At 44.3% G+C, this 26,512-nt stretch overlaps 1 protein-coding gene across 1 annotated transcript in view; it reads right to left on the bottom strand.

Moving 5' to 3' along the window:
* LOC311224703 (coiled-coil domain-containing protein 138-like) overlaps positions 1-26,512 on the bottom strand; it is a 205,836-nt gene that overhangs the window by 23,790 nt on the left and 155,534 nt on the right. The window contains exon 14 of the mRNA XM_084309793.1: positions 23,572-23,710. Coding sequence (XP_084165919.1) covers positions 23,572-23,710 — 139 coding nt within the window. The remainder of the gene's footprint in view (positions 1-23,571; positions 23,711-26,512) is intronic.

Below are 26,512 nucleotides of genomic sequence, written 5' to 3'. Positions count from 1 at the left end.
AGTGACTGGACATTGGCAAGAAGAATGCTCGGCAGAGGTGGACGGTAAGTGGCATTTCTTAGTCTGTTCCGTATGCCTCCTCTCTTTCCCCTGTATGGGGCAAAGCCAAAAAATAAATCGATCCCTGGCAAAATCATGATGCCTGAAACTTATCGAACGCCCAGAAATAAACTCAGCAACTGGCTGGCCCTCTCTGTCAATAAGCCAACCAGCTAACATGGCTAATACAGCTAATATGGCTAATGCAGCTAGCAATGCATGCTATCACATCCTTAGCATTAGCCGACCCGACCGTCAACTCCATGCCGCTCTGGAAGAATGAAGCGCCGTGGGCAAGTGGACAAGCCACTGCAGCTACAAGCTAATGAAGCTAACGGTACGCGCCACCGGCAAGTGGACAAGCCACCGCAGCTAATGGACAAGCCACCCCAGCTACAAGACAAGCCACCGCAACAAGCTAACGGTAGGATCCCTGTGGCGAAAGGGCCGCAGCACACTGACAAACAGGAAAACATTGTACCAACAATGCTGATAATAGGTTATTCTGCTGTAGGCTATATCAATGATGATAATAAGTCAAATCAAATACAAAGATATACTGCTACCCTGATGGAACGGTTTGTGAAATAACAAAGCAAATTCCAAAAATCTTATCTGAAAACACAGCAGCCAATAAATTAATCATTCATGTAGGAGCAAATGACATCCCAAACAGAAAAAAGCTGAAACATGTACTGCACCCCATTGGATTGGATTGAATGAAACGCATGGGGAAAAAAATAGTCCGGAGTCCACATTTGACTTGTCAGGCAAGTAACCGGAGATGATCCCAGTCATTGCCCACCATCAGAACAGCGTGGAATATGTCTTTCGACCACCCAGCGTTGGATCAATAAACGCGATCGATATTTGGAATGGCGATCAGGAATTGGAATAATCTTTTTGGAGAACATCTGATCTGAGGTAAGGAATCTATTTGACCAGTATTGGGATAATCAGAGCTGTTTTCACCTATATATCAACGTGTCCCATATGTGTGTGTGTGGCTGTGAGAGTGTGTAGCTCTGCTCTGTCTTCAGCTGGACCAGACCTGAGAAGCCACTTTCACAAAGATAGGTAGTGCAAAAAAAAATTATAATAATAATAATATTTTTTTTTTTATAATTGTTTTTCGATTAGTCGACTAATCGAAAAAATAATCAACAGATTAGTCGACTACCAAAATAGTCATTAGTTGCAGCCCTAGTGTTTTGTGTATTACAGTAAAGCGCGATTCCTGCAGAATCAAAATTCTTTCTGAAAGTTTCCAAAAACGAGCGTTTTTCAAAATGGTATAAAACGGAAATGAACCGATTAAAAAAACAATCCATTTTGACAATGTTGACTGCAAACAAGTCATTGATAAGCGACGTCGTATTAGACACATAGCCATTGTAGTAAATTCCCAAACATAGACTCATGATTTAACTAATGTGTAGAAATATTTGGGCCTCAAAACAATAAGTCATAGATTGTCTGTGTGTGGTTACATAAGACTGATTGTGCAAATGCCCTCCTGGGGTGACAATGGCATAGTGGCAGCTGGGGTAAGACTTCCCTTTAGGGGGTAGATCAAAGCAAAAGACAAAAGGTTACGTAGACATGTTATCTTGCTGAAGTTTCCTGTCACACACACACAGTGAAACAACTGTTACATCAAAGAAGTGTTATCAGCTGCTTACGGCCGGGGGACACACACACACACACATACACATCCACACACACACACACATAGACACACACACACACAGACACTCACATACTCACACACACACATACACATCCACACACACACACAGTGATCAAAGCGCCTATGAAGTGTTATCTGCTACGGCCTGAGGACACAGACAGACACACATTTTCGAATACACATCCACACACACACACTCACACACACAGAGACACACACATAGCCACACACACACACTCACACACACATAGTCACACACACACACACTCACACATACATACACATCCACACACACACACACACACTCACACACACACACACACACACACATTCACACACTCACACACACACACACACACACACACACACACACATTCACACACACACACACACACACACACACACACACACACACACACACTCACACAGGAGATCTCCAAACTACCTGGTATATTGTTAAGTAAGTTAAAATATAATTAGTGTTTGGTCATATTAAAATGTCTACAATTAGTTAATGTGTCTGTGCTATTCTCAATTAATGTTCAGTATGATTAATTGATTGTTACACATTCTGCAATCTGTTAAGCAATGTTCTATATGGTAATTTGAAATGTATTCTATTAAGCTAACAGAATGGTTAAATTTGTTAGATATATGTTCTGAAAGTCAAACAGACTTAGAAATATAGCTGTGTTTAGGTAATCAATATATTTTGAGGTACATCAAAGTACTAACAAGTCAAGTAATGTGTATAAGTAAAAGATATAAGGAAATGAAAATGATGCAATGTTTAAACTTTGATTAAGGTAAAGGACAGCCTCTTTTTGCAGTTAGGTGGAGGGGGTTGGCCTATAGGCCAAACCCCTATTTTCAAAATGCAAGCTTAGCTGTCCTGTGATTGGAAAAACAGAGTGATGATGTCATCAACTCAAAGACACTCGGCCTGGGCTATAAGAATGGGGTGGAATGGTGGAGAGAGGGACTCAGGAAGAAACAACCAAAGAAGAACACTCTGGAACCAACAAACCCACGAAGACCTCTCTTACCATCTCATCCACAAGCAAGGCGGGCAAAGGACAAAGGAACTTTTTGGAGGGAAAAACAGAATCCTCTTTGTTATCAGCAGAGAACAAAGACTTTCAACAACTTATCAACTAGCATTCTCTTTACTGTTATATTAGCCTGGTTGTGTTCAATTACGGCATAGTGTTTTTGATCACAACTATAGCATTCTTTAATGTAATTTGTATACACTCTTTCTCTCTTATTAAACAACTGTTAAACTATCTTTCCTCCTTAATTCCATCTGCCTTTCGGCCTGCTCAGTCAGTTTGAAGAGAAGTGATTCCCAGCTTTAAAGTATTGAGACACAACGCCGAGAGTACTAACCAACAGGTTCTGAAGCAGAGCAGAACCAAAACAGCCTGGGAATCCACTTCACCATAATTTAAGATATAGTTTATGCGTTCACAAATGTGAGAGCTCTGTCATTGAATAGAGCGGTGGCATGCAACCAGTGTTGGGAAAGTTCACTTTCTAGTTCAGTTCACAGTTCACAATTTTTTAAATTAACTAGTTCAGTTCATAGTTCATAATTCAAAATTTTTAACTAAAGTTGATGGTTTCAAAAATGAACTAATTTTCTTCTTTTTAGTTCTTTTTTGAAATATTTTTTTTTATATAGATTTTTCACGTACAGTTACTTACATTACAAACACACACATTGGGACAAGGGGGGGGGGGTCCTCCAGTTCATCGATATGCCATCATCCACACCATAAGCAAGCAAAAACAAAACAAAAAGAGAAACAAGCAAAAAGGAAAGCAAACCAAGACAGGCACTGTACATTATTGCACTTGCCTCGAGCCCATTCACATGTAGACATACATATATTTATTTTTTCCTATCCTAGGTCTGTCCATATAATGGGGCACTGGGCCTTTAGAAGTATCCGACACATTTCAGCAGGAAAATAGTCTAATAGTGGGGCCCACACCTCCTGAAAGGAAGCGTCGTTGCCTCTATGCATTGCACATGGGGTAGCACACCGAAGATCTCTCTATACCACATTTGTAAAAATGGAGGCTTATCCTTAATCCAGTTTATCAGAATGCATTTCCGAGCTGAAAGTAGAAGTTTATCAAATAGTTTGAATTCTAAAGGGTGTCACCCCTCCTACCCCCCCCAACCACCTCCAATGTACAGTCCCCCCCACCTACCCAACCTCCTCCAATGTACAGTTTCTACGTCAAATGTATATACTATCTTTTCTGGACTCTTTTTGTATCACAAACAGTACTGTATTTGCAAATCTGGTATGTCATAAATGTATAGATGTAGCAGCACTGTCTATCTGTATGTCATGTATGTCATGTTATGATGAATTGAAAATGGGGGACCCTAATGTAAACAAGACGAAAGTCTCTCTGGTTTGCATCCCCTTAACACTTTGATCGCCGGGGTTAAATTCATAATTTACCATCCCTCGCCAGCCCTATTTAACATGGAGAAGTTCCCCTTCTTTGCAAGGCTAGAACTTTTTAAATTGTATTGCTCAATTGACATTACTATGGCCCATTCAATGTCCTATATCTATTGTTCAGGGTGTAGCAACGTTACTTTTTCATTCACATATTCATACTAAAATATAAAGTATAAGTATGTTTTTATCGTTTTCTGCAGCTTTCTCCAGAACTTGATTTATAGCCCTAAATGCATTATATTGATGATCAAATACAGTTTGGTAGGAATCTGTGCGAGATAAAAAATGTCAACTGGACGTGGTTCTAAGAGTTACTACGTATGATCTGATGTTGACCGGATGGGCGGGGGGTCGTTTATAATTCCGTGGGCAACGTTATATCATTCATCTAGTGTGGGTGATATGATCATCAGAGCAGTTAGTATCGAAGACATTAACAAATAACGCTGAAACTCATCGTAGCTTCCTCTCGCCGTTGGGAGATGAGCGTGGAACAGAATTTTTTCTATTATGGGATGTCGAAATATCCGATCCATTTCCAGGTTGTATAATAGTATATACGTCCAAATCATGTTGTTTATCGAGTTATTGGTAACGGATCACTATCCGTTGTGATCAGCTCGAGTCCTGGGACTATTACCGAGTGATCGGACCCAATTGAAATGAGCACCAGCTTCCACTTCCTGTTTCTCCCCTGGGCGATCCGCCGATCGGCCACCAGATGGCGCTCTTGAACCGTTGTAGAGTTGAGAGGGACTCAACAGTACATCTCATGTCTCCGGGGGAGAAATATGATTTCGATCACAGATTTTTGAAATATTGATATCAAAGACGCTGTCCAGCGTCTTCGGCAGAATGAGCATGGCAGGGAAAGACGTGTTTCAGCGTCAACGGCGATTAAAGTGTTAAAGGGGAACTATCTTATAAATGGCCTTTTTCAGTGTTTAGCATTGTTCCCTAGCTATGTGGACTTATATTAATATTATCCATGTCTCTAATTCTCATATTGGCGCATTCTTCCAATTCTCCTCTCACAATATTCACCCTCACTGAACTGAGTAATCTTTTTTTTTTGATCAATTTTTTTTTTATTATTACTTACATGAAACAAGACAACACATTAATCACAATCACAATACACAGAACTTCACAGGAAAATAACAAAAACAATAATACAGAATAACAATTTATAAATTATAAAGACAAAAAGAAAAGAAAACAGAGTTCAACCTTTTTAAATTTTAAATTCAAAATTCCAGGGGTACTATCTAATAGATGACCAAATAGCGAAGAACTAGCTAAATAGCTGCCCCCCAATAAAATCCCTAGTTAAATTCAAGACATCACAAAAGACAAGACAGACAAGACATTTCCTCCTCCCCCTCCCACGAGACCGCCGGACTCCCCCGAACAAGCACCCCAACCCCGCTCAGCCGCACACGGCGGTCCTAACCTTCTCAGCTGCTGCGAACCATAGGTCAATCCCAGCCTGCCCCACCCCAATCACCCGCGGCGTGGATATCTCAAGATAAATCACATCCAACAGTGTTAGGGACCAGTTAATCACTGTGAGCTTCTCAGGCTCCTTCCATCTCATTGCTATTAGCTTCTTCGCCGCTGTGACGCCCGCTAGGACAACCCTTTTCAGTTGTACGGACGCGGGTAGTGTTGTTATATCGTTCAGGAGTAGCGTAACAGCTGTGAATGGGATAGTTAAGCCACACAGATCTGAAAGTTTGTCCGCTATTGACCTCCAGAAGCGGGCCACTGGTGGGAAATCCCAATACATATGCATATAAGTGCCAGTGGCCTTTTGAGAGCACAAAGTGCACCGAGAGTCGGTTATCAGTCCCATAGCAAATAGCTTCCTAGGTGTAAGATAGGTCCTATGAATATAATTAAAATTTATTTGCTGGTGATTGGGGTTGCGGGAAGACAATGCCACATTTGCCCAAACATCATCCCAGTCAAACTCGGGGTCCAACTCCGGGATATCCACACGCCAGATTGTATCCAATGATACATTTTTATACGTGGACTGAATTAAGAGCGTATAAAAGTCTGAGACAAACCCTCTGGAGGTCGTCCTGTCCACTATGAGCCTGAATAAGGGGTGTGGTTGCAAAGCTTGAGCCCACGGCACGCCATGCGCCCTCAGCGCTGACCTTAGTTGAAGGTAAAGAAAGAAGGACTCGCCGGGAAGATCATAAAATTCTCTTAAGTCCTGAAACGCACGGAGGCCGTCCTTATCATAAATATCCTCTAGAGTATGAACCCCCCTCCTTTGCCATTGAGGAATATTAACCGGCTTGTGCCCAACAAGTAATTGCTGGTTATTAAAAATTGGAGAGTCCAGGTGCCATGGGCATTTAACCCCACACGACTTCTGTACATTACGCCACGTCTGGATCACGTGAGTTATGATCGGTCCATACCTCAGTCGGCATTTCGAAATAGGGACAGTGGAGTACACCACATCCTGCAATCTTAGCGGTGAGACCGCCGCCGCTTCTAAGGAGCGCCAAGATACAGCATCTACAGGGTCTAGCCAGCACATCAGAGGTCTCAGTGAAAAGGACCAGAAATAAAGCTTAAAATCAGGGATTTGCGAGGCCCCCATCTTGTTTCCTACGTTGAGTAGTAGCTCTTTTGATTCTCGGGCGTTTGTTATTCCAGATAAACTTAGATACCATCGATTGTACCTTGCGCCAGTGGTCTATTGGAGGGGGCAGGGGGAGCATTGAGCTAACAAAATGTATCCTAGGCACGACGTTCATTTTGATTATGGAAGCTCGGGCTTGTAAGGAGTTAGGAAGGGACGACCATCTGTCTAGATCCTGGCGTATTTTATCATAAGTACCCGTGAAGTTGAACTTAGTAGTTTGACTCAGCGTGGGGAATATCTCTATGCCTAAGTATTTAAAATGTTCCACTATGGGGATATCAGCTGGTAGTCGCACCGCTTTGGCCAGCTCATTGAGAGGTAGGCAGGCTGATTTGTTCCAGTTAATCTTAAAGCCTGACAATTTACCAAAGTCGTCGATTATTCCCAATAATTTTGTGGCCGACCGGGAAGGGTCATCCATAAAAATCAGTAGGTCATCCGCATAGAGAGCAATTTTGTGTGGTGTATTATTGATCATTATGGGGACGATGTCCTCCGATTGCCTAATAAATTGGGCCAATGGTTCGAGGGAAAGCGTGAATAGTCCTGGGCTCAGAGGACAACCCTGTCTAGAAGATCTGGAGACTGGGAAAAGTGTGGAACAGTTTTTGCCTGTCAGTATCATTGCCGACGGCGAGGCATACAGGACTTTAATCATATGAATAAAATTCTTTCCAAGACCCATGACCTCAAGTACCTTCCACAGGTATGACCATTCTAGTCTGTCAAACGCCTTCATGGCATCCAAAGACAGAACTGTGGACGGAGCTGTATTGTCTTTACTGTTATCGACTACATGCAACAGCTTCCTAAGATTATCTGCAGCCAGGCGCCCCGGGATAAAACCAGTTTGATCGCAGTGTACCAATACCGTCATAAATATCTGCAGGCGCCGGGCCAGCACCTTGGCAAACACTTTTAAATCGGCCCCGAGAAGACTCAAGGGCCTATAGCTACCACAATCATTGGGATCTTTGTCCTTCTTGAGAAGTAAAGAAATCAACGCCATGTTGACATCTCTTGAGAACTCCCCTTGTTCGATAGCGTAATTGATCATATCGAGCATCAATGGACCCAGTTGGTCCCAGAAAGCTAAATACACCTCGGGTGGAATACCATCCCAGCCTGGTGCCTTACCCCTCTGCATTTCAGCAATCGTCTCCCTTAGTTCCATAAGAGTGATTGGTTTCCCCAGTTCCTTAGCCTCTTCCTCAGAAATGTGGGGTATCTCAAGCCCGCCAATGAACGATTCAAATTTAGAGTCGTCAAGATTAACCTCTGAGCTAGTAGTAGTAGTTGGCGCCGAGGAGAGTGGCAGCCTTTTCATAGCAGCTCCCACCCCCTTTACTTCTTATCCCGTTTACTACTTTCTTACTTATTCTTTTTGTGATTATACTTACTTAATAGGTGTATAAGTGACTGTGCGTTGCTTTAGACCAAGTTAAGGCATTTGTAACAACTTCTGTGAAGTTAGCTGAGTTAGGCAAGTTCGGTCGAGCACAGCTCTGAACAATGGACAACAACACCGGCGGCGGGCTGGTTTACCCGCGGCAGGACAACAACAACAACAACAGCAACAACGGCGGGCTGGTTTACCCGAGGGAGGCTCTCCTCTGCTTTCGAAACAGAGTTGCAGAACCACCGAGGAATCTACCAGCCGAAATAAGGATTCGCAGACGGGGAAATCGAGCTGGCACGAGCGTGAAGGACAGGATAACGGACAGCAGGAGATTCAAGCCTTACCTGCCCGCTGTCGTCATTGGGAACGTGCGATCGCTGGTCAACAAGACCGACGAGCTCTCAGCCCTGATGATCAACCAGCGTGAGTACAAGGAGGCAAGCCTACTGTGCTTCACCGAATCCTGGCTGAACGAGAACATCCCGGACAGTGCAATAGAACAGGAGGGCTTCACGGTGGTGCGCGCCGACCGGAGTAAACAGAGCGGCAAGCGGAGAGGCGGAGGGCTTGTTGTCTTTGTTAACTCCAAATGGTGCCACCCGGGGCACATCACCATTAAGGAACGTATCTGTTCCCCCGACATTGAACTATTGGCACTGAGTCTGCGGCCATACTATTTACCGCGAGAAATAACACACGTCCTGGCTCTCACTGTTTACATCCCACCCAGCGCGGCGGCGGCGCAGGCGAGTGACGTCATACACTCCACCGTCGCGGCGCTTCAGACAAAACACCCGGATGCATTTATTTTTATCAATGGGGACTTCAACCATGTCAGACTGAACAAGACCCTGACAAACTTCACCCAGTATGTCACCTGCAAAACCAGGGGAGACAAAACTCTGGACCTCCTGTATGCTAACGTGAAGGAGGCTTTCAGTGCGACTTCCCTGCCCCCCCTCGGCCAGTCAGACCACAACCTTGTGAGGCTTGTATCCACATACACGCCTCTCATTAAGAGACAGCCTCCGACCACCATGTCTGTCCCACAGTGGTCTGACGACGTCGAGGAGGAGCTACAGGAGTGTTTCAGGTCGACAGACTGGGATATGTTTGAGAGGGCTTACGGTGATGACATTGATGGACTATCCCACTGCATCACAGACTACATCAGGTTCTGTGAGGAGAGCGTCGTACCCACAAAGAGGGTACGCTGCTTCTCAAACAATAAACCCTGGATTAGCAAGGACATTAAACACCTGCTAAACAGGAAAAAGAGGGCCTTCATGGCAGGGGACACTGAGCAGGCCAGGGCTGTCCAAAGGGAGCTCAAAAAAGAGCTAAGGGCAGCCAAGGTCAGCTACAAGGACAGGCTGGAGGGCAGACTACAGGCCAACAACACCAGGGAGGTGTGGGCGGGGGTCAGGAAGATCACTGGTTTCAAACAGCAGGGCTCAGCTGTGGAGGGCCCTCCAGAGCGTGCAAACGAGTTCAACTCGTTTTTCAACCGCTTTGACCAGAGTGGCCTCCCCACACCCCTCCCCCCACCCATCGACACCAGCACCAGATCACACCTACAAAGCAGCCCCCCCACCCCCCACCCACCCACACCCATCAGCAACGGCACCTCACCCCCAACACCAGCAGACTGCCCACCACCCCCAACCCTGACGATCACAACCAGTCAGGTCAGTAGGCAGCTCTCCAAAATTAACGTAAACAAGGCCAGAGGACCGGACAACACCAATCCCAGGGTGCTCAAGGTATGTGCAGAGCAGCTGGCAGCACCGCTCCAGCATCTTTTCAACCTCTCCCTGAGGCTGGAGAGGGTGCCCCAGCTCTGGAAGACCTCCTGCATTGTCCCGGTGCCCAAGAAGGGACGTCCCAGCACCCCCAACGACTACAGGCCAGTCGCTCTGACGTCACACGTCATGAAGACGTTTGAGAGACTGGTCCTGCAACACCTCAAGCCCCTGGTGCGTGACTCCCTCGACCCCCTGCAGTTTGCATACCAGGCAAACATCGGGGTGGAGGATGCCATCATCTACATGCTCCACAGAGCGTACACGCACCTGGAGAAGCCGCGCAGCTCAGTGAGGATTATGTTCTTTGATTTCTCCAGCGCCTTCAACACCATCCAGCCGTCACTGCTAGCGGAGAAGCTCTCTGCGATGCAGCTGGAGCACGGCTTGGTGGCCTGGATCAAGGACTACCTCACTGAGAGGCCACAGTACGTCAGACTAAAGGACAGTCAGTCTGACGTACTGGTGAGCAACACCGGCGCCCCCCAGGGAACTGTGCTGTCACCCTTCCTCTTCACCCTCTACACCTCAGACTTCTGCCGCAACTCCAGCGGGTGCCACCTGCAGAAGTTCTCAGACGACTCCTCCATCGTAAGCTACATCACCGACGATGATGAGGAGGAGTACAGAGCCCTGGTGGAGAGCTTCGTGGGGTGGAGCGACAGCAACCACCTCCAACTCAACACCAGTAAGACCAAGGAGCTGGTGGTGGACTTCCGGAGGGGCAAGAAGAGGCCCCCCCCGATTCCCATCTCCATCCGAGGGGTGGATGTGGAGATGGTGGACTCATACAAGTTCCTTGGGGTACACCTGAACAATAAACTGGACTGGTCGGACAACACAGAGGCCCTCTACAGGAAGGGACAGAGCAGGCTGTTCTTCCTGAGGAGACTCAGGTCCTTCAATGTGTGCAACAAACTGCTGCAGTCTTTTTACCAGTCTGTTGTGGCCAGCATCCTCTTCTATGCTGTGGCATGCTGGGGAGGCTACATCAACTCAAGGGACACCAACAAGCTCAACAAGCTGGTGAGGAAGGCTAGCTCCGTGGTGGGAGTCGAGCTACCTAGACTTGAGGTGATGGTAGAGAGGGGGATGATAAGGAAGCTGGATGCCATCATGGAGAACCCCTACCACCCCCTCTACGACGAGCTAGTCAAGATGAGAAGCTCGTTCAGCCACAGACTCATCCCCCCCCCGACACTCAACTAACCGCCTCGGACAGTCCTTCATACCAGCGGCCATCAGGCTCCACAACAGTGGGCAGCGACTAGCAGCCTCCAGGCCCCACAACAGGGGGCAGCGACAGCGACTGCTACCAGACATTGACCTGGGACTTATAGGAACCCAAGGGGGACAAAGTAGACTACCCTGGTACTTTGATTAATGTATACTCAGTAGATAGTAAATTATAACACTACCTCATGCATACTGCACCTCATGTGACACTGTGAATAATGTGAATATTCCTCAGCTAGTCAGATAGTAAATTATATTGACCATATTGATCAAATTGTTTACACTGCCTGTGTTGTCTTTTACTACCTGTATACTGTGTTGTTTTACTACCTGTACCCCTCCCCCCCTCCCCCCCATGCTGCTATGATGCCTGAATTTCCCCAAGGGGATCAATAAAGGAATATCTTATCTTATCTTATCTTATCTTATATAACTGTGAGTAAAACTCTTTAAGTGTTGTTGATCTTTTTCGAATCAGTAGTGACTGTACCCTGTCGCGTCTTGATCGAGGGGATATCCGAGAAATGATCATTCGAGCGTATTTTCATTGCCAATAGATGGCTATGCCTGGAGCCGTGAAAGTAGTAATTTTGCCTTGTCCTATGTATCAAGAACTCAGACTGTTGTTTAAAGGGGAACTATTTTACTATTTCTTTCACTATTTGGGCACTTTTACACAATTCCTGTGAGTTTATGGAACACCTCTGTAATTTTTTATTTTTTTTAATTCATCGTTTTGTATTTCTAATCAAGTACTCAAAAACAGCATTTTTCTACCTCAAGATCTTAAGCCGCTTTGAGCCTGGGCTCCAACCACAATGGTAAACCACTGCCTCGCCTGAACATTATCATGCAGCGGTGTCTCTCTGACATCACAAATCAGCACATTTTCAGATGACTCAGTTCAGTGAGGGTGAATATTGTGAGAGGAGAATTGGAAGAATGCGCCAATATGAGAATTAGAGACATAGATCATATTAATATAAGTCCACATAGCTAGGAAACAATGCTAAACACTGAAAAATGCCATTTATAAGATAGTTCCCCGTTGTGTGTCGTTCACTATAGTTAGTTTGCAAAGATGCGTATAGGTCCGCATATAATGTTTCCAGTCCTTCTAGTTTTTTTGACTGGGATTTACGCAAATTAGAGGTGAAAAGTGTGACATGACCCCTGATAAATCCTTTCAATGCGTTCCATAGGACCCTGGGGTCATCGACCGTGCCAACATTGATCTGCAAGAATTCAGCTAGTTTACTCCTGAACTCAGAACAGAAATCATCGTTCTTTAATAAGGTTGAGTTAAAACGCCACCTGGGAGCTCTCGTGGAGAGCCTGCCAAAGGTTGCCACAAGGAAAATCCCCTTGTGGTCCGAGAGAGCCAGGGGAACCAATGAGACGTCGAAACTATCAAACATATTAGTTTTTGGTCGCTTGTTTCAGAGGACCCGGACCTATCCATCTCCGCATCCCAGCACGCATTAAAATCGCCACCCACAATGAGAGCGTATCCAGTAAGTTCCAACATATTCTTCGTGATTGTATTATAGAACGCTGAATCAAATGTGTTAGGGGCATACAATGCTATTATTGCCATCTTCCTATGAGAGAACTCAACTTTTGCTATAGTAATCCTTCCCTCCGTGTCCGACCACACATCCAGGAGTTTGATATCTAGGTTACGTCTTGTAACTATGACGACTCCTTTCGTCTTATCATCGGCTGAGGAGATAACGTGATATTGTCGATTTGCTAGCCTTGACACATCAGTGTCACCCACCAATAAATGCGTCTCACTAAGGAGAGCAATGTCAATATTTCTTCTCTTCAATAACCAAAGGACACTGGCACGCTTGTGTGGGGCGTTAAGACCCCCTGCGTTCCAAATTAAAATATTCAATTTAGCCATGGTCGAGTTTGTCTAAATGCGTAGAGAACATACCAGTGCAGCCAGGCCGAGTACAGAGTCGCTGATCCAGGCGGGCCCAGACGGTCAATCCCAGGAGTTCAGAGGAGGAACAATTACACACATAAGACAACAGTACATAAAACACAGAAAAATACCACCCCAGTTACAACCCCCCCTCCTTCTACTCTAAACCCTAACCCACCGTCCTATTATAAACCCTCCTATACCCACTCTCCAATCCCCTCCCTATGCCCCATCCACTAAGGATGGTCATCTTCCTATCATTTCCCACTGGAGTCATGGATCCAATAAGATGCTCTCCACTCCGACCCCCCTCTAGATAAACCCCTGATTAAACCCCCACTAGTCCAATAAACACAAATAAAAATTAAAATTCAATTCAATAAAGATATCGGTCGAAAACCACCGTGAGCCTTGGCCCTAACATGAGACAACTATAATGGAAAAAATAGCCATTATTATATAATAACTCAACATCAACCCTGTAACCATCTACTTCCGAGTCTGCGTATTAATGTCGCAATGTTATAGCATAAATGGATAAAGGAAAATTCAAAACAAAATTAAATTAAAGCATACCAGCAGATAGTCTAAGGCAGGATCGGATCACAGGTAAATTGCGCAAACAGATGTCATTTAAACATCGACAATAAGAAGAAAGGGAAAAAAGGGGGTTATGGTCAAAGTGCACGCATGTAACAGCCCCTCTGATCAGGCACAACGGCTGGAATGACATAACCTATGTAAGAATAGAATTAAACACCTTCATTAACCCGGGGATAGTAATAAGCTATACCTGACACAACCTGTTATCATATATTGTATATATATATTCAACCGACCTTCTACTACTGGAGCCCAAAGCTCAAAACAGCCTGGATATAAAAATAAAAGCATACAAGAAGTTAGTTAAGGACCCGATCACCGTTGAATTGTGCAAACCGATGTCACTTAAACAGCAACAACAACCAAAATACGTAAACATTAACGGGTCTCAAGTGTCTCGGTGCGGGCGATAGACACAGCCTGCTAGCTAGCCCGAGGCTAGCGCGTAAGCTAGTGATGAATCCGGCTAGCACGCTAGAATCTGTTTTGTACATTGTTCAGCTAGCTCGCTAGCTTTCATAGAGGCGACACCCACGTACGACCATGCGGTCAGCATTAGCAAGTAACAGAAGTCATTGGGATGCCCCGCTAGTTTGGATGGGCAGTGGACAGTTAGCATGTCTGGCATGACAACAAGTATCTGTGAGTAGTCCGCCCCATCAATGTATTCAGGCCCACACTGCCAAGTCACTCACCCGACATAGATATCAAGCTACAGTCTCGGCTATCCCCCCGAGATATTCCTTCGCTTTAGCCAAAGACCAAAATGAACGCCGATCATCGTCCTTACCCAGCACAGATAATTTTGCGGAGCGAATAGCGTAGGCATCAGGCCTAGTTTCCATCGCCTGGACATGACCACTTTGTATTCGCCTCTCTGTGCTTGAACCTCCGGCGTAAAGTCTTCGAAAATAGCCACTTTGTGATCGCCAAGACTTAGTTTACCCCTTCTGGCACGGGCCGACCGCATGATGAGCTCCCTCTGCTGAAGCCTGTTCAGCTTGACAATAATGGGCCTCGGCTCTTTGTTCACTCCAGGACTGGTCCTGCCCGCTCTGTAGGCCGATTCACATACGGGAGGGTTGGGGAGGACATCTTTCCCCAGTATTTCCTGCAGCAATTCCGGCATGGTCTCCGAGAGACGGCCTCCCTCGTTGCCCTCCGGTACACCAACAATCCTGATGTTGTAGCGTCTCTCCCGGGACTGCATTTCCACAATTACCGACTGTAGTTTGGCAACTTCAGCCTGGCTAGCCAGCAGGGAGGTCTCCAGACCCGCCATCCTCTCGCCTTGTAGTGAGACCTCTGTCGTTAGCGTGGCTAGTTCGTTAGCATTAGCCGAGGAGACAACGTGCAGCGACTCCATCTTGTCTTTCAACGGGTCGACCGCCAACCTAATTTCCTCTGACATCCCTCGATGAAGGTTATCAAAAAATTCCGCCTGCACTTTTCTTTGTGTTTCAGCGAAGCGTGTCTCAAAGTCTGCATGGAGTTTGGTCATGACCGAGAGTACAGCTTCGCTTATCTCATTGATACCGGGCGACGGCGCGATTAGGCCCGGTGGCAGTTTGCTGGCTGGGGTGCTCATGGATCTGGTCTCCACCACCGACATCGCAGAAAGTTGAAAAAAAGTCGACGACAGTAGTTGAAACTCGACGACTCAACAAGCAGACAAATAACAAATACAAATCAAATAAAGACTAATGGGGAGAAAAGTATATTTCGCACGATAGAAGGGAGCTCACGTGAAACACGTCTACTCCATGATCGCCTAGCTCCGCCCTCACTGAACTGAGTCATCTGAAAATGTGCTGATTTGTGATGTCAGAGAGACTCAGCTGCATAATAATGTGGCCCCATGTGGCACCAGGCCACACAGTGGTTGGAGCCCAGGCTCAAAACGGCTTAAGATCTTGAGGTAGAAAAATGCTGTTTTTGAGTACTTGATTAGAAATACAAAACAATGAATTAAAAAAAAATATATTACAGAGGTGTTCCATAAACTCACAGGAATTGTGTAAAAGTGCCCAAATAGTGAAAGAAATAGTCAAATAGTTCCCCTTTAACAATTGTATGTTTGATTGATTGAAAAGTTTATTAACAGATTGCAGAATGGGTACAGTACAGTACAGCTCATATACAATTGTTAAGGGGATGCAGACCAGAGAAAGATTTTTGTCTTGTTTACATCAGGGTCCCCCATTTTCAATTCATCATAACATATATGACTGAGCTGTACTGTACTGTACCCATTCTGCAATCTGTTAATAAAGTGTTCAATCAATCAATCAATCAATCACTTGGCCCCAGAACCTGGATAAACACTTAGATTCCCAAAAGTAGTGATAGACTGTAACCTGTAGGTACCCAGGTCTGTTTGACATTTCGAACATAAAGGAGATATTGAACGGCCCATTTTGTTAGTTCTTTTTTCAATACGTTGCTGCGAGCTATTATTTGTAAAAATTATTGAACCACAGACAGCAATCGGAATACTGGCATTTCCATAACGCTTTGCTGCCGCCCATTCAGTCCACACTAGTAGCTGCAGCTTTCATCTATACAGTATATTTTCAAAAACATGAGGAAAAACTTTGCATGAATTGTCTTTATTATGAAAACTAAAACAGGACGTTTGCATATTCTCAATGTTGCTGTCGACGACTCGACGTCGATGTACGGACTTGCTTCTTCAAACCGGGTGGACAAAGTTTACAGACAAACGTTAGATTGTTTCCGTCTGAGTCAGTACTGACTTTAATGTTAAACTCTTTTAAATGCTCATATGCCGACGACGTCTAGAGGTAGAGTCTGACTCTGAGCGAGTGCTGCTGCAGCTCTCGGCTTCGTCCATGATACTAATGCTCGCAGATTCCGCTGTTCCACTGCTTGTTGTGAGGAGTGATGACGTAGCCAGGGGTGACAGGCGCGTTGCCAGATCGGGTGGTTTTTCCGCATACATTTGAAGCCTGTTTACAGTGTGTTTTAACTGGGTTTTCAGCTGAAATGCATATGAAATCTGGCACATCTTTGAACGCCGTTATAATAGAGTGCTGAGAATGAACGCACGTTTGAACGGCGTTATACAGCGCTGAGAATGAACGAATGAACGCGTTCTCAATTATGTTCATTTAGCGGATATACAGTACGTTCAGTTCACGTTCGCCCAAAATACGAACGCGTTCATAAACGATCGTTCATTGAACGCGTTCGGGTACATCACTGCATGCAACAGGGTATATAGGACTGGCACGGCTGGCACATAAAGTGTTAATGAACTGCTGAAAATGCTGGATTCCAAAAACATTCCAATTGTCACTGAACGGACTGAACGTTTCAGCAGACTCCTCCAGCTAAACAAATGGCTCTCAACTGCTTGTTTGCTACACAATGTCAATTATATTGCAAACTTTGACCCGTTTTGGAGACGTGGGGAATTCTTCCAAAATAATGGATCTTTTCTAAACAGATCTGGAGGAAAAATGTACACTTAAGTTCACATATATTCTACTTCATTGACAACGACCTTGAGGCAATCACTGCCAAGGTGACAAGCTCTAAGACAAACGGTACAATAACACAACCTAACTGATGATGTCAAGACGATAGATCGGGGAGCATTATCAACTGGGTCAAAGAGCATCCACAGGATGATCCCAGAGGACATCCACAGCAGGTTGATCACAGAGGGATCGGATCGAATCGCAGAGGTCATCCACAGGATAACAGCAGAACTACTGTATCTTCCCTTGATGACGTCTTGAAGACGATAGACCGGGGATCACCATGGACTGCAGAGGACAGCTCTACCCCACTAAGCATGACCGTGGCCCCCCCCTGCCACCAACAACCCTAAATCGCATGGCGCCCCTCCCCCCTAGCACCCGCCCTGTTTCTCCTCCCTTGTGTCACTCTCCTCCTCCCCCCTCCCTCTTGCTAGATCATCACCAAAGTCATCCTCCCTATCCCTGCTCTCCCTGCTCTCCTCCCCCTCACCTGCTTTTCACACCAAAAATGTACAAACTAGTAAATGCTGGTCTGATTTACAGTCAGGCATCTCCAAAACAAAAGAAAAGCACTATTCCGCCTTCTTTCCTCGACAGCCTGCAACTGCAACCCCTGAAACGTCCACCTCGCCCCCAAACTACTGCTATCAGTTTGTTCCAATACCAAGCCATGCTGATCCTGTTCTCACTACTATCAAACTCAAGAAGAAATACTCGACATGCACGGTAACAGAGTAACCTAAGACCCATCATCGCTCAGCCAAGGTCGGCCTCACCCCCCATCACAAAATCACTGACAATGGCCCGCGTGATTTTTTTTCGTAGCCGCAGTTTGCGGATACGCTCTCTGATTGGCCACTGACGTTTCTGGTCGTGTGACATGTGCGGCCAATCGTGTGATGCCTGTTTCTTTCACCGGTTAAGCTTAGGCACTCTTTCGAAGTTGGTTAAGGTTAGAGTTTGTCTTAGAGCAGGGCGATAGAACACCAGCCCTGATTCAAAACTCTAACCTTAACCAACTTCGAAAGAGTCGCCTAAGCTTAACCAGTGATAAACTAGGCGTTAGGTAGTTTGCATGCTGTTCGAGGCGGAAATGGGCAAAGACACAGGCGCCACGCGATTGGGCGCATTAGTCACATGACCAGAAACGTCAGTGGCCAATCAGAGAGCGTCTCCGCAAACTGCGGCTACGAAAAAAAATCACGCCAATGGCCCTCCTAAATGTTCGATCGTTGAGCAACAAATCTTTCTTAATCAATGATCTGATAACTGAAAATTATTTGCAATGCATGTTCCTAGTCGAGACCTGGCTAAATTACATTACTGGTGTGACAACGCTGATAGAAGCCTGCCCTCCGAAGTATTATCAATCGGTCAGGAAAAATAGGAAAGGGGGAGGGGTTGCCGCTATTGCATCGTTTGTATGTAATGACATTGACATGGGTGAATTTACATCATTTGAATATCTTGCTATGGAGCTCAAAGCTGTCTTTGCGCATCATCACATTGTACCGGCCACCAAAATATTTCTGCAGGAATTCTCAGAGCTAATCTCAGTCTGTATCATTAGATGTGAAAGATTAATCAAACATGGAGATCTGAATATTCATATAAATAAGAAGAACGACCCCAAGGCTATTGAGCTTATCAACCTACTGGACAGCTTTGAGCTAATACAACATGTAAATGAACCCACTCACCAACATGGTAACACCCTAGATTTAGTGATAACAACAAGGCTGAACATTGATAAAGTATCAGTAATCGAATTACCTATATCTGACCATCACTGTGTATTCTTAAATGCTAACCTAAACTTAACAGAGACAAAAACGGTAACCGTTTTTATAGCGAAGAGTACTAGATGACATCGCAGAAGAGATGTTCTCAAACAACATGAGACAAACTGAACCATCCAGCCTAGAGTCCTGGACTGTTTTTAAACTGCATGGTTGAAAATCTAAACAACACCCCATCACATACACTGGATGCTGTCGCTCCATTAACACAATAGCTGCCACGCAATATAAGCATCATTAGCAGCTGAAGCCATCACTGTAAACGGTGGGAGTCGCTCACTTTGTTTGCAGGGCTATAACTATTTAAATATTATAGCTATATCTGCAATACTATGGCCCATTTGACATCGGGTATCTATCGTTCAAGATGTGGGAAAGTAATATTTTTTCCATTCATACATTGTCGTTTTATACCGTGGTGAATATAAGTATAGTTTTAGAGTGGTCTAGGATAATTCCTAGAACGCTAGTAATAGGCCGCGATGCATATTATACTTAATCCATTGGCATTTCGTCCCTATACAACACGCTACAATAAAAAATTCAAATGCATATGATCGGTATATATTCTGTTCCATCATGCATACAGGAAATGGGGGGGGGGGGGGGTTGTTTATGATTAATTGATTGTCAATAACGGCATTCGTTAGTACAACAGCATATACGTTGATCAGATCGATTGCAATGAAAGCAATGGACAATCAAGCTGGAATTAACGTTAGATTGCTCTTACCTCTGGCCGATGAGACTGCAGAAAGAATATTCCAATTATTTGATTGCCATCTGCTAGATCGTATTTCTGTTGGGCCGACGCCATAAGCTCCAAAAGCATAATGATTCTTGCGTCTCAAAGGCGATTCAATGCACTCGAGTCTGTATCTGGATCCACGTTACAAGAAAACTCCGCCCGGACGACATTCACTGACGCACAGAGCCAAGCTTCCTGCAGAAAGTAAGTGCAACATCGGCTGAATACCACCAGGCGGCGGTATCGGGCCGTTGCGATCTCAGACAGAGTGCCAGATTTTCCCACAGCCTTGCTGGATGAATTATGAATGGAAATAGTGAATAAAAGAAAAACCGATCCAATAACGAGTTTACTCGTTGTTTGGCGTCCAACGATTGGCGGGCTATAACGAGTTTATTCGTTTTTGGCGCAGAAAGGGTTAAAGGTAAAAAAAAAAAAAGGTCAAGTGACAAAATCTCCCCATGGTTAAATAATAGCAGTGTTGGTCAGAGAAAGAGAATCTGTAGAGCTGCTGAACGAAAATGGAGGAAAACCAAGCTCACAGTCCACCGACTGATATATACAAGGAAGCCATGACTGCCTGTAACAACGAAATACGAGTGGCAAGAAAGGACTATTTTTCTAAGATTATCACAGAGAATTCTGGAAACTCTAGAATATTATTCTCAGCCATCGACCAGCTACTCAACACTGCCCTCATCATATTTTGTCATCTGCATCAAAATGTGAAGAACTAGCATTATTCTTCAATAACTAAATAACTTCAATTAGAGCCAGCATTAGTCCTGATACAAACATGGACACCATCAGCAAACCCTGGGAAAAAGTAACCATAGGAAAATTTGCTTGCATTACATCAACTGAGCTTTACAAAACTCCTGGAATGGAATGTAACTCCTCCACTTCCTGTATTGACCCTATAGACCCACAGCATTTTTTAAGCGAATATTCGAGGGTATTGCAAGTCATGTCCTAAATATGATAAATACATAGCTTCTGACAGGCATTTTCCCAGATGCATTCAAAGCAGCCGTCGTAAGACCCTTACTAAAGAAACTCAAACTAGACAGTAATGTACTAACCAACTATAGGCCGATATCCAACCTCCCATTCATAAGCAAGATACTTGAAAAAAAATTCTCAATACAAATAAACTCCTTTCTCAAAGAAAACAACATCATGGAGGAATTTCAATCAGGCTTCAGAACGCACCACAGCACTGAAACTGCTCTTACTAAAATAATTTGTGATCTCAGAATAAACTCTGATGCAAACAAAGTCTAAATTCTCATCATATTAGATCTAAGAGCAGCGTTTGACACGATCGACCATGATATCCTAATAAATCGTCTAGAAAACTTAGTTGGTCTTTCTGACTTCGGAGTTCCACAGGGGAGCTGCCTTGGTCAATTATTATTCTCACTATACATGCTGCCACTTGGAGACATCATTAGAAAACACAATGTATGTTTCCATAGTTACGCAGATGACACACAATTCTCATAAATCTCTACTAAATAATAAATAATAATAATAAATTAAAGTGAAACTTAAGCCACTCTGTACTGCAAAGTCCACACACACTTTTAGCCATTCAAATATAATAAACTAGTTTGTGGAAAAATACTGTCAAGAAGGTGGCCCATTATTGGCAAAAAAGAAATTCTGCATGGTGAAATGGAGGGTAGCGATGCGAACAATGAAGAATAATTAGTTTAAAAAAAAAGGCGCTACGTCCATCATCTGGACATGGTTTGGGTAAAACATTTAGCAGAAAACTATTATCTGCAAGCAATGTCAAGCGAGATTTGTTGCCGGATGACACAAGCAGTCCCTCCACAGGTGGTGCTAAACAAAAAACCACAACAGACATTGCTAGCGGAGTCATTTTCCAGTGTCTGTATGACAAAAAAGCAAGCAGTGGAAGGACATTACAAATTCCATGTTCAATGACCGTCCTAAACTAACGTTAGCTGATAATGTCAACTAAGCTGGTCCCAAAACAGTTAAACTAATCCTGGAGCTGCTCATAGCGGAGCAAATTTGGCAAAGTTAGTTCCATATTAGCGAGGGGCTGCTGAGCCCAATACCCTTTAGCTCTCTCTTCCTCTTCCTGTCTCTCTCGTACGTTCAATGGTCCTCATTCTCGAAGAGACTTACGAGAAAAGTTACAAGCAAATTTCATCTCAACTCCACAAACTTCTCGGGCCAATTTTGGCATTCTAAAACAGCTCCTTTTCAGGGATTCACTCTAAGCTAAGAGCAGGATTTACGAGCGTGGAAAAGCAGTCGTAGATAGGACAAACTGGTGTGCGCCCGTGTTCTTAACACAGTATGTGCCAAAAACTTAAAAAGTCGTTATTGGGCGCCGACGGTTGAGTGCCAAAATTGTTTTTGGATTGTTTGATCTTTTTACTTTGATCCCTGCTCTACAGACTTGCCCAGAGCGATCTGCATCATTGTCTGAACTGCGATGGCTTGGGTTGAATCACACTCTAACTTTCATTTCTGCTTGGCCAGTGGCCACTCCTCCTGCCGGGACATAGATTCACATTGATCGCCTAGAAATTCCATCGCCTAAGCGTATTTGACCATCGAAACGTGTATAGACATATACACTGGTAATAGCGATGGCGATGCAATCACTTGGAATTATTCTTCTTGGAATACTTTCTGGCTAAGGTAAGGTACATTCAATGTCTATTTTACCTAATCTGAAACGGGTTTTTCTAACAATCACAGTTCTGTGTGTCACCGGACGAAAAACATGCTTGGCAAACGCGATCATAGTTTTGAGTTAAAACGATTGATGATTTTGTGATGGTATATATATACATATCATATACCTTTGATTTGGGAGTATTCAGGCTTTCAGGGGATCAGCCAGAACGGTTTGGGCTTATTGCACATATTGCACGTTTTATCACGCGATCTATGAAAAAATACTGTATTATCTTGGAAATGTGCGATGCAATATGCATGGCAGTCAAAGTGTTAAGGGCTTCATTTGGGAGAAATCATTTGGTGATTATATTCACGTCGATTCTACAGACATCCTCGGATTTACATTAAATAATTATAATAATAATAATAAAATACGACAATACAATTACCTGTATCACTGTACATATTAATACTACAACTCTGTACATGCATCTGATGAGCACTATTACTCGTATTTATATATTTTATACCCAGTTTAATCACCTGTGCATTGTATGCTACTATTGTACTGTTACATTTGTACTCTGGTTATTTGTTGTATTGTACTTGTGCTGTGTATATGACAATACATTTGAATCTAATCTAATCTAATTTTGTAATTGCTTTTGCGCTACCTGTTGAATATTTTCCGCCACTACCAGAAATTATGCAATCGAGATTCCCACATTGGGGAATTCACAGAGGTCAGCACAACCGGAGTGCAATGCTTAGCCTCTCCCTTATAAGAAGTAATCACCAAAATGAACATGTTAATATTAACAGCCCTAGTTGTAATGAATGATCTGCGTGTGATGAAAGGTCCCTGTGGATGAGTGACCCCAATTTGCTGTGCATAGGACCACACTAAAAATAACCACCATGTTAAAAAGAAGTTGATTTGGATCCCAGTGAACGATTATTGGGTTTTCATGACCCATCTCTAGTGTATATATGTGTGTGTTTACCTGATGCTGGAGAGTTTCTGGAGGAGGGTGGAAAGCTTCTCCTGTGTTGGGAGCTCCAGTCTGGGGTTCTTTAGGACCAAGGAGACTGTACGGAAGAACTCCTCACAGCTACACGCCTCCAGGAAGGTCCCTAGGAGGTCTAGACGCACGCACACACGCACACACACACACAAAATGTTTATTTATGTCCACATGAACAGAAGTACAAGGAATCCTCATACAAAGGACATAAACACTGCCAGTGCAGTCAGAAAGTATGAAAGAACAGCCAGTTACAAAGTGCATGGACGGCAGAACGCTGTTACATACAGTATGGCTGAACTACTCGTCGGACACATCGGACATGAATCATGGGTAACACACACACATATTAGAATTACATTCATTCCCTCACCACAATTGGACATTTATAATGGAATTTCTGGAATCAGTGATACGGTTTCCTTAAAAGCAAGCCTCCTATGCAAGCCTCCTACCTTTCAGTCTTTGACGACACCTGTGTTCCTGCAGACCTGTCTATTCCTCCTCTCTAGCACAGGGTTAGGTCACGCTACACTAGAGACTAGACTGGGTCTCTGTTTATTTAGGGGTATCAACCGACGACCTGTAGAGGTCCATAACGGTACCCTTCATTTCTTAGGTAGATTCTCATTGTATTCCGAGATACCGATCGGATACGTACCAACACGGCACTGAGCAGTCCCGCCACAGTGCCAGCGCTTTCCGATCGCAACCAGAGACAAGTGCAACTCCTCCTGCAGGACACTGCCTCCGTTCCCCATGGTCTCCCGAGACCTGCAGCTACGACGGTTTGCACGTTCGCTGGATCCGGTGTAGTTTCTAGTATGCTCCCTCCCACCTCACATCTAAAAGCTGTCTTAAAGCAATCCATCGCAATAGTACTTCACTCTGATATTATCCACATTTCAGAATCATTTGTATTGACTATCTGCACTGGCATCGTCATTTCGGCATTACAATCACAACTAGACAATTCCGTGCGGGGGAAATTGTGAAAGTGTGGGTGACGCCTGTGCACCGCCGGCCAACGGGAGAGGGTCTCTCGCGAGTCTCTATGACAAACAAAAAAAACGTATACACACACACACACACACGCATGGCATTTAAACTAAACCCTTATCTTAACCCACACTACTAAACGATTAACCTTAACCCTTAGCTTAACCCTCAGGTTAACCTAAATCCAAGTCCAGCACTAATCCTTTTTAAAATGTCCCTTTTTCCCACGTGAAATTAAAATGGTCCCCACAAATAGTAACACACATGCACACACACACACCAGAATGATGGCCGTTTAAAGGTTAAAGCAGGAGGCCAGGAGGCGTGTCTGCCTTCTGCAACGCTGCTCCAGTTCTGCGTTGCCGTTTTGCGCTCCGATTGGCCGAGCGCGCGCATGAGCCACGACAAGCTCCTCTAATCTAAACTCCCCTTAACACAATTTATACGTTTCCGAGTTTATAAAAATGTTTCAGACTTTTCCGAGTTTTTAAAATGTTTCGTACTTTTTTGAGTTTTTGAAATTTTTCTGACTTTTCCGAGTTTTAAAAAATGTTCGGACTTTTCCCAGTTTTAAAAATGTTCAGAGTTTTCTGAGTTTTTGAAATTTTTCTGACTTTTCCGAGTTTGAAATGTTTTTCTGACTTTACGATTTAAAAAAAAAAAAATCTGACTTTTACGAGTTTTAAAAAAAATCTGACTTTTCTGAGTTAAAAAAAAAATTCTGGACTAAGAGGGTGTGGCCTAAGGGGGCGTGTCCAATGGGTCAACATAGACCAATGAAAGAGCACATCCCTACTGAGTACAATGACACAACCCGCAAGACAGAGGGCGCTGTCAAGCAATTCAGTACTGAAACACAGAGGGCGATTAAGGGTTAAGTCCATGAGAGGTCATTGGCAGGTCAGCTGTAGCCATGGGCCATGAGCCACACACCTGTTAGGCTGATGCAATCATGCATCAGCTGATGCAATCACGAATTACTATGCACTTTCATTTTGAATGTATTTCAATGAGGGCAGACGCATGACTGCATTGTCACGATGATTAAAAGCAAACGATAAGAGATGAAGCGTTGTGAAGCGCACATGAGCACTTCAAGGAGTAGGTGAAGGGTTGTGTGCGATATTGTGGCATTCCGTCGACAATTGTGGCCGCGGTGACGATCGGAACAGAAGGGGGGAAAAGCGATAAAACCAGCCTTTTCTTAGAGTGCGAACACATTGGTGTCTATGGGGAGGAGAACCTTCAAACAAATGGTCATCAGTTGAGATAGAAATGTCCAATTCCATTTATTTTTATTTTGTGAGCGAACCGACAGCCGTGTCATCGTTTTGATTTTTTTTTCTACGTCCAAAATTGAGATCACTCTCGCAATTTACCCAAGGTGGTGGAGCAAGCCGGTCGTTTTGATACCTTTCACGGGTAGGGGGCGCGAACGCTCTGGGCGGAGTTTTGTTTGCAAAATCGGTGGAATAAAGAAATAAAGAATAAAGAATAGTATACAGTAGATTACTATAGTGTGGGTGGCAACCTGGCTTCGCATAGTATAGATTACTATAGTGTGGGTGGCAACCTGGCTTCGCCAGGTCACCCACACTAACTATTTGAAGGGGGCATGCTAACATTATGGGAAATACGCTTAGTCGCTTACCATCTTGGCCAGAGTCAAACAAAAAGATATACAAATGTCCTTTCTGTGCGTTCAGTAGAAAGCTAGGCTCGTGGTCCATATCCGCTTTCATTCATTTGTGCTAAGTTAGGTCAGTGCAGCAGAAGCTTTAAAGGCAGACGTTGAAACCTCAGCCACCATGCTACACCAGCTGATCAAAAGGATCTGGGAGAAAGAAGGAAATGTACCAACAGACTGGAAGGACGGGCTCATTGCTATTATACCCAAGAAAGGAGACCTTAAGAACTGCAA

This window comes from Notolepis coatsorum, assembly GCF_963971535.1.
Source record: "Notolepis coatsorum genome assembly, chromosome: 3".
Lineage (NCBI taxonomy): Eukaryota > Metazoa > Chordata > Actinopteri > Aulopiformes > Paralepididae > Notolepis > Notolepis coatsorum.
This window is presented reverse-complemented; position numbering and strand designations above follow the sequence as displayed.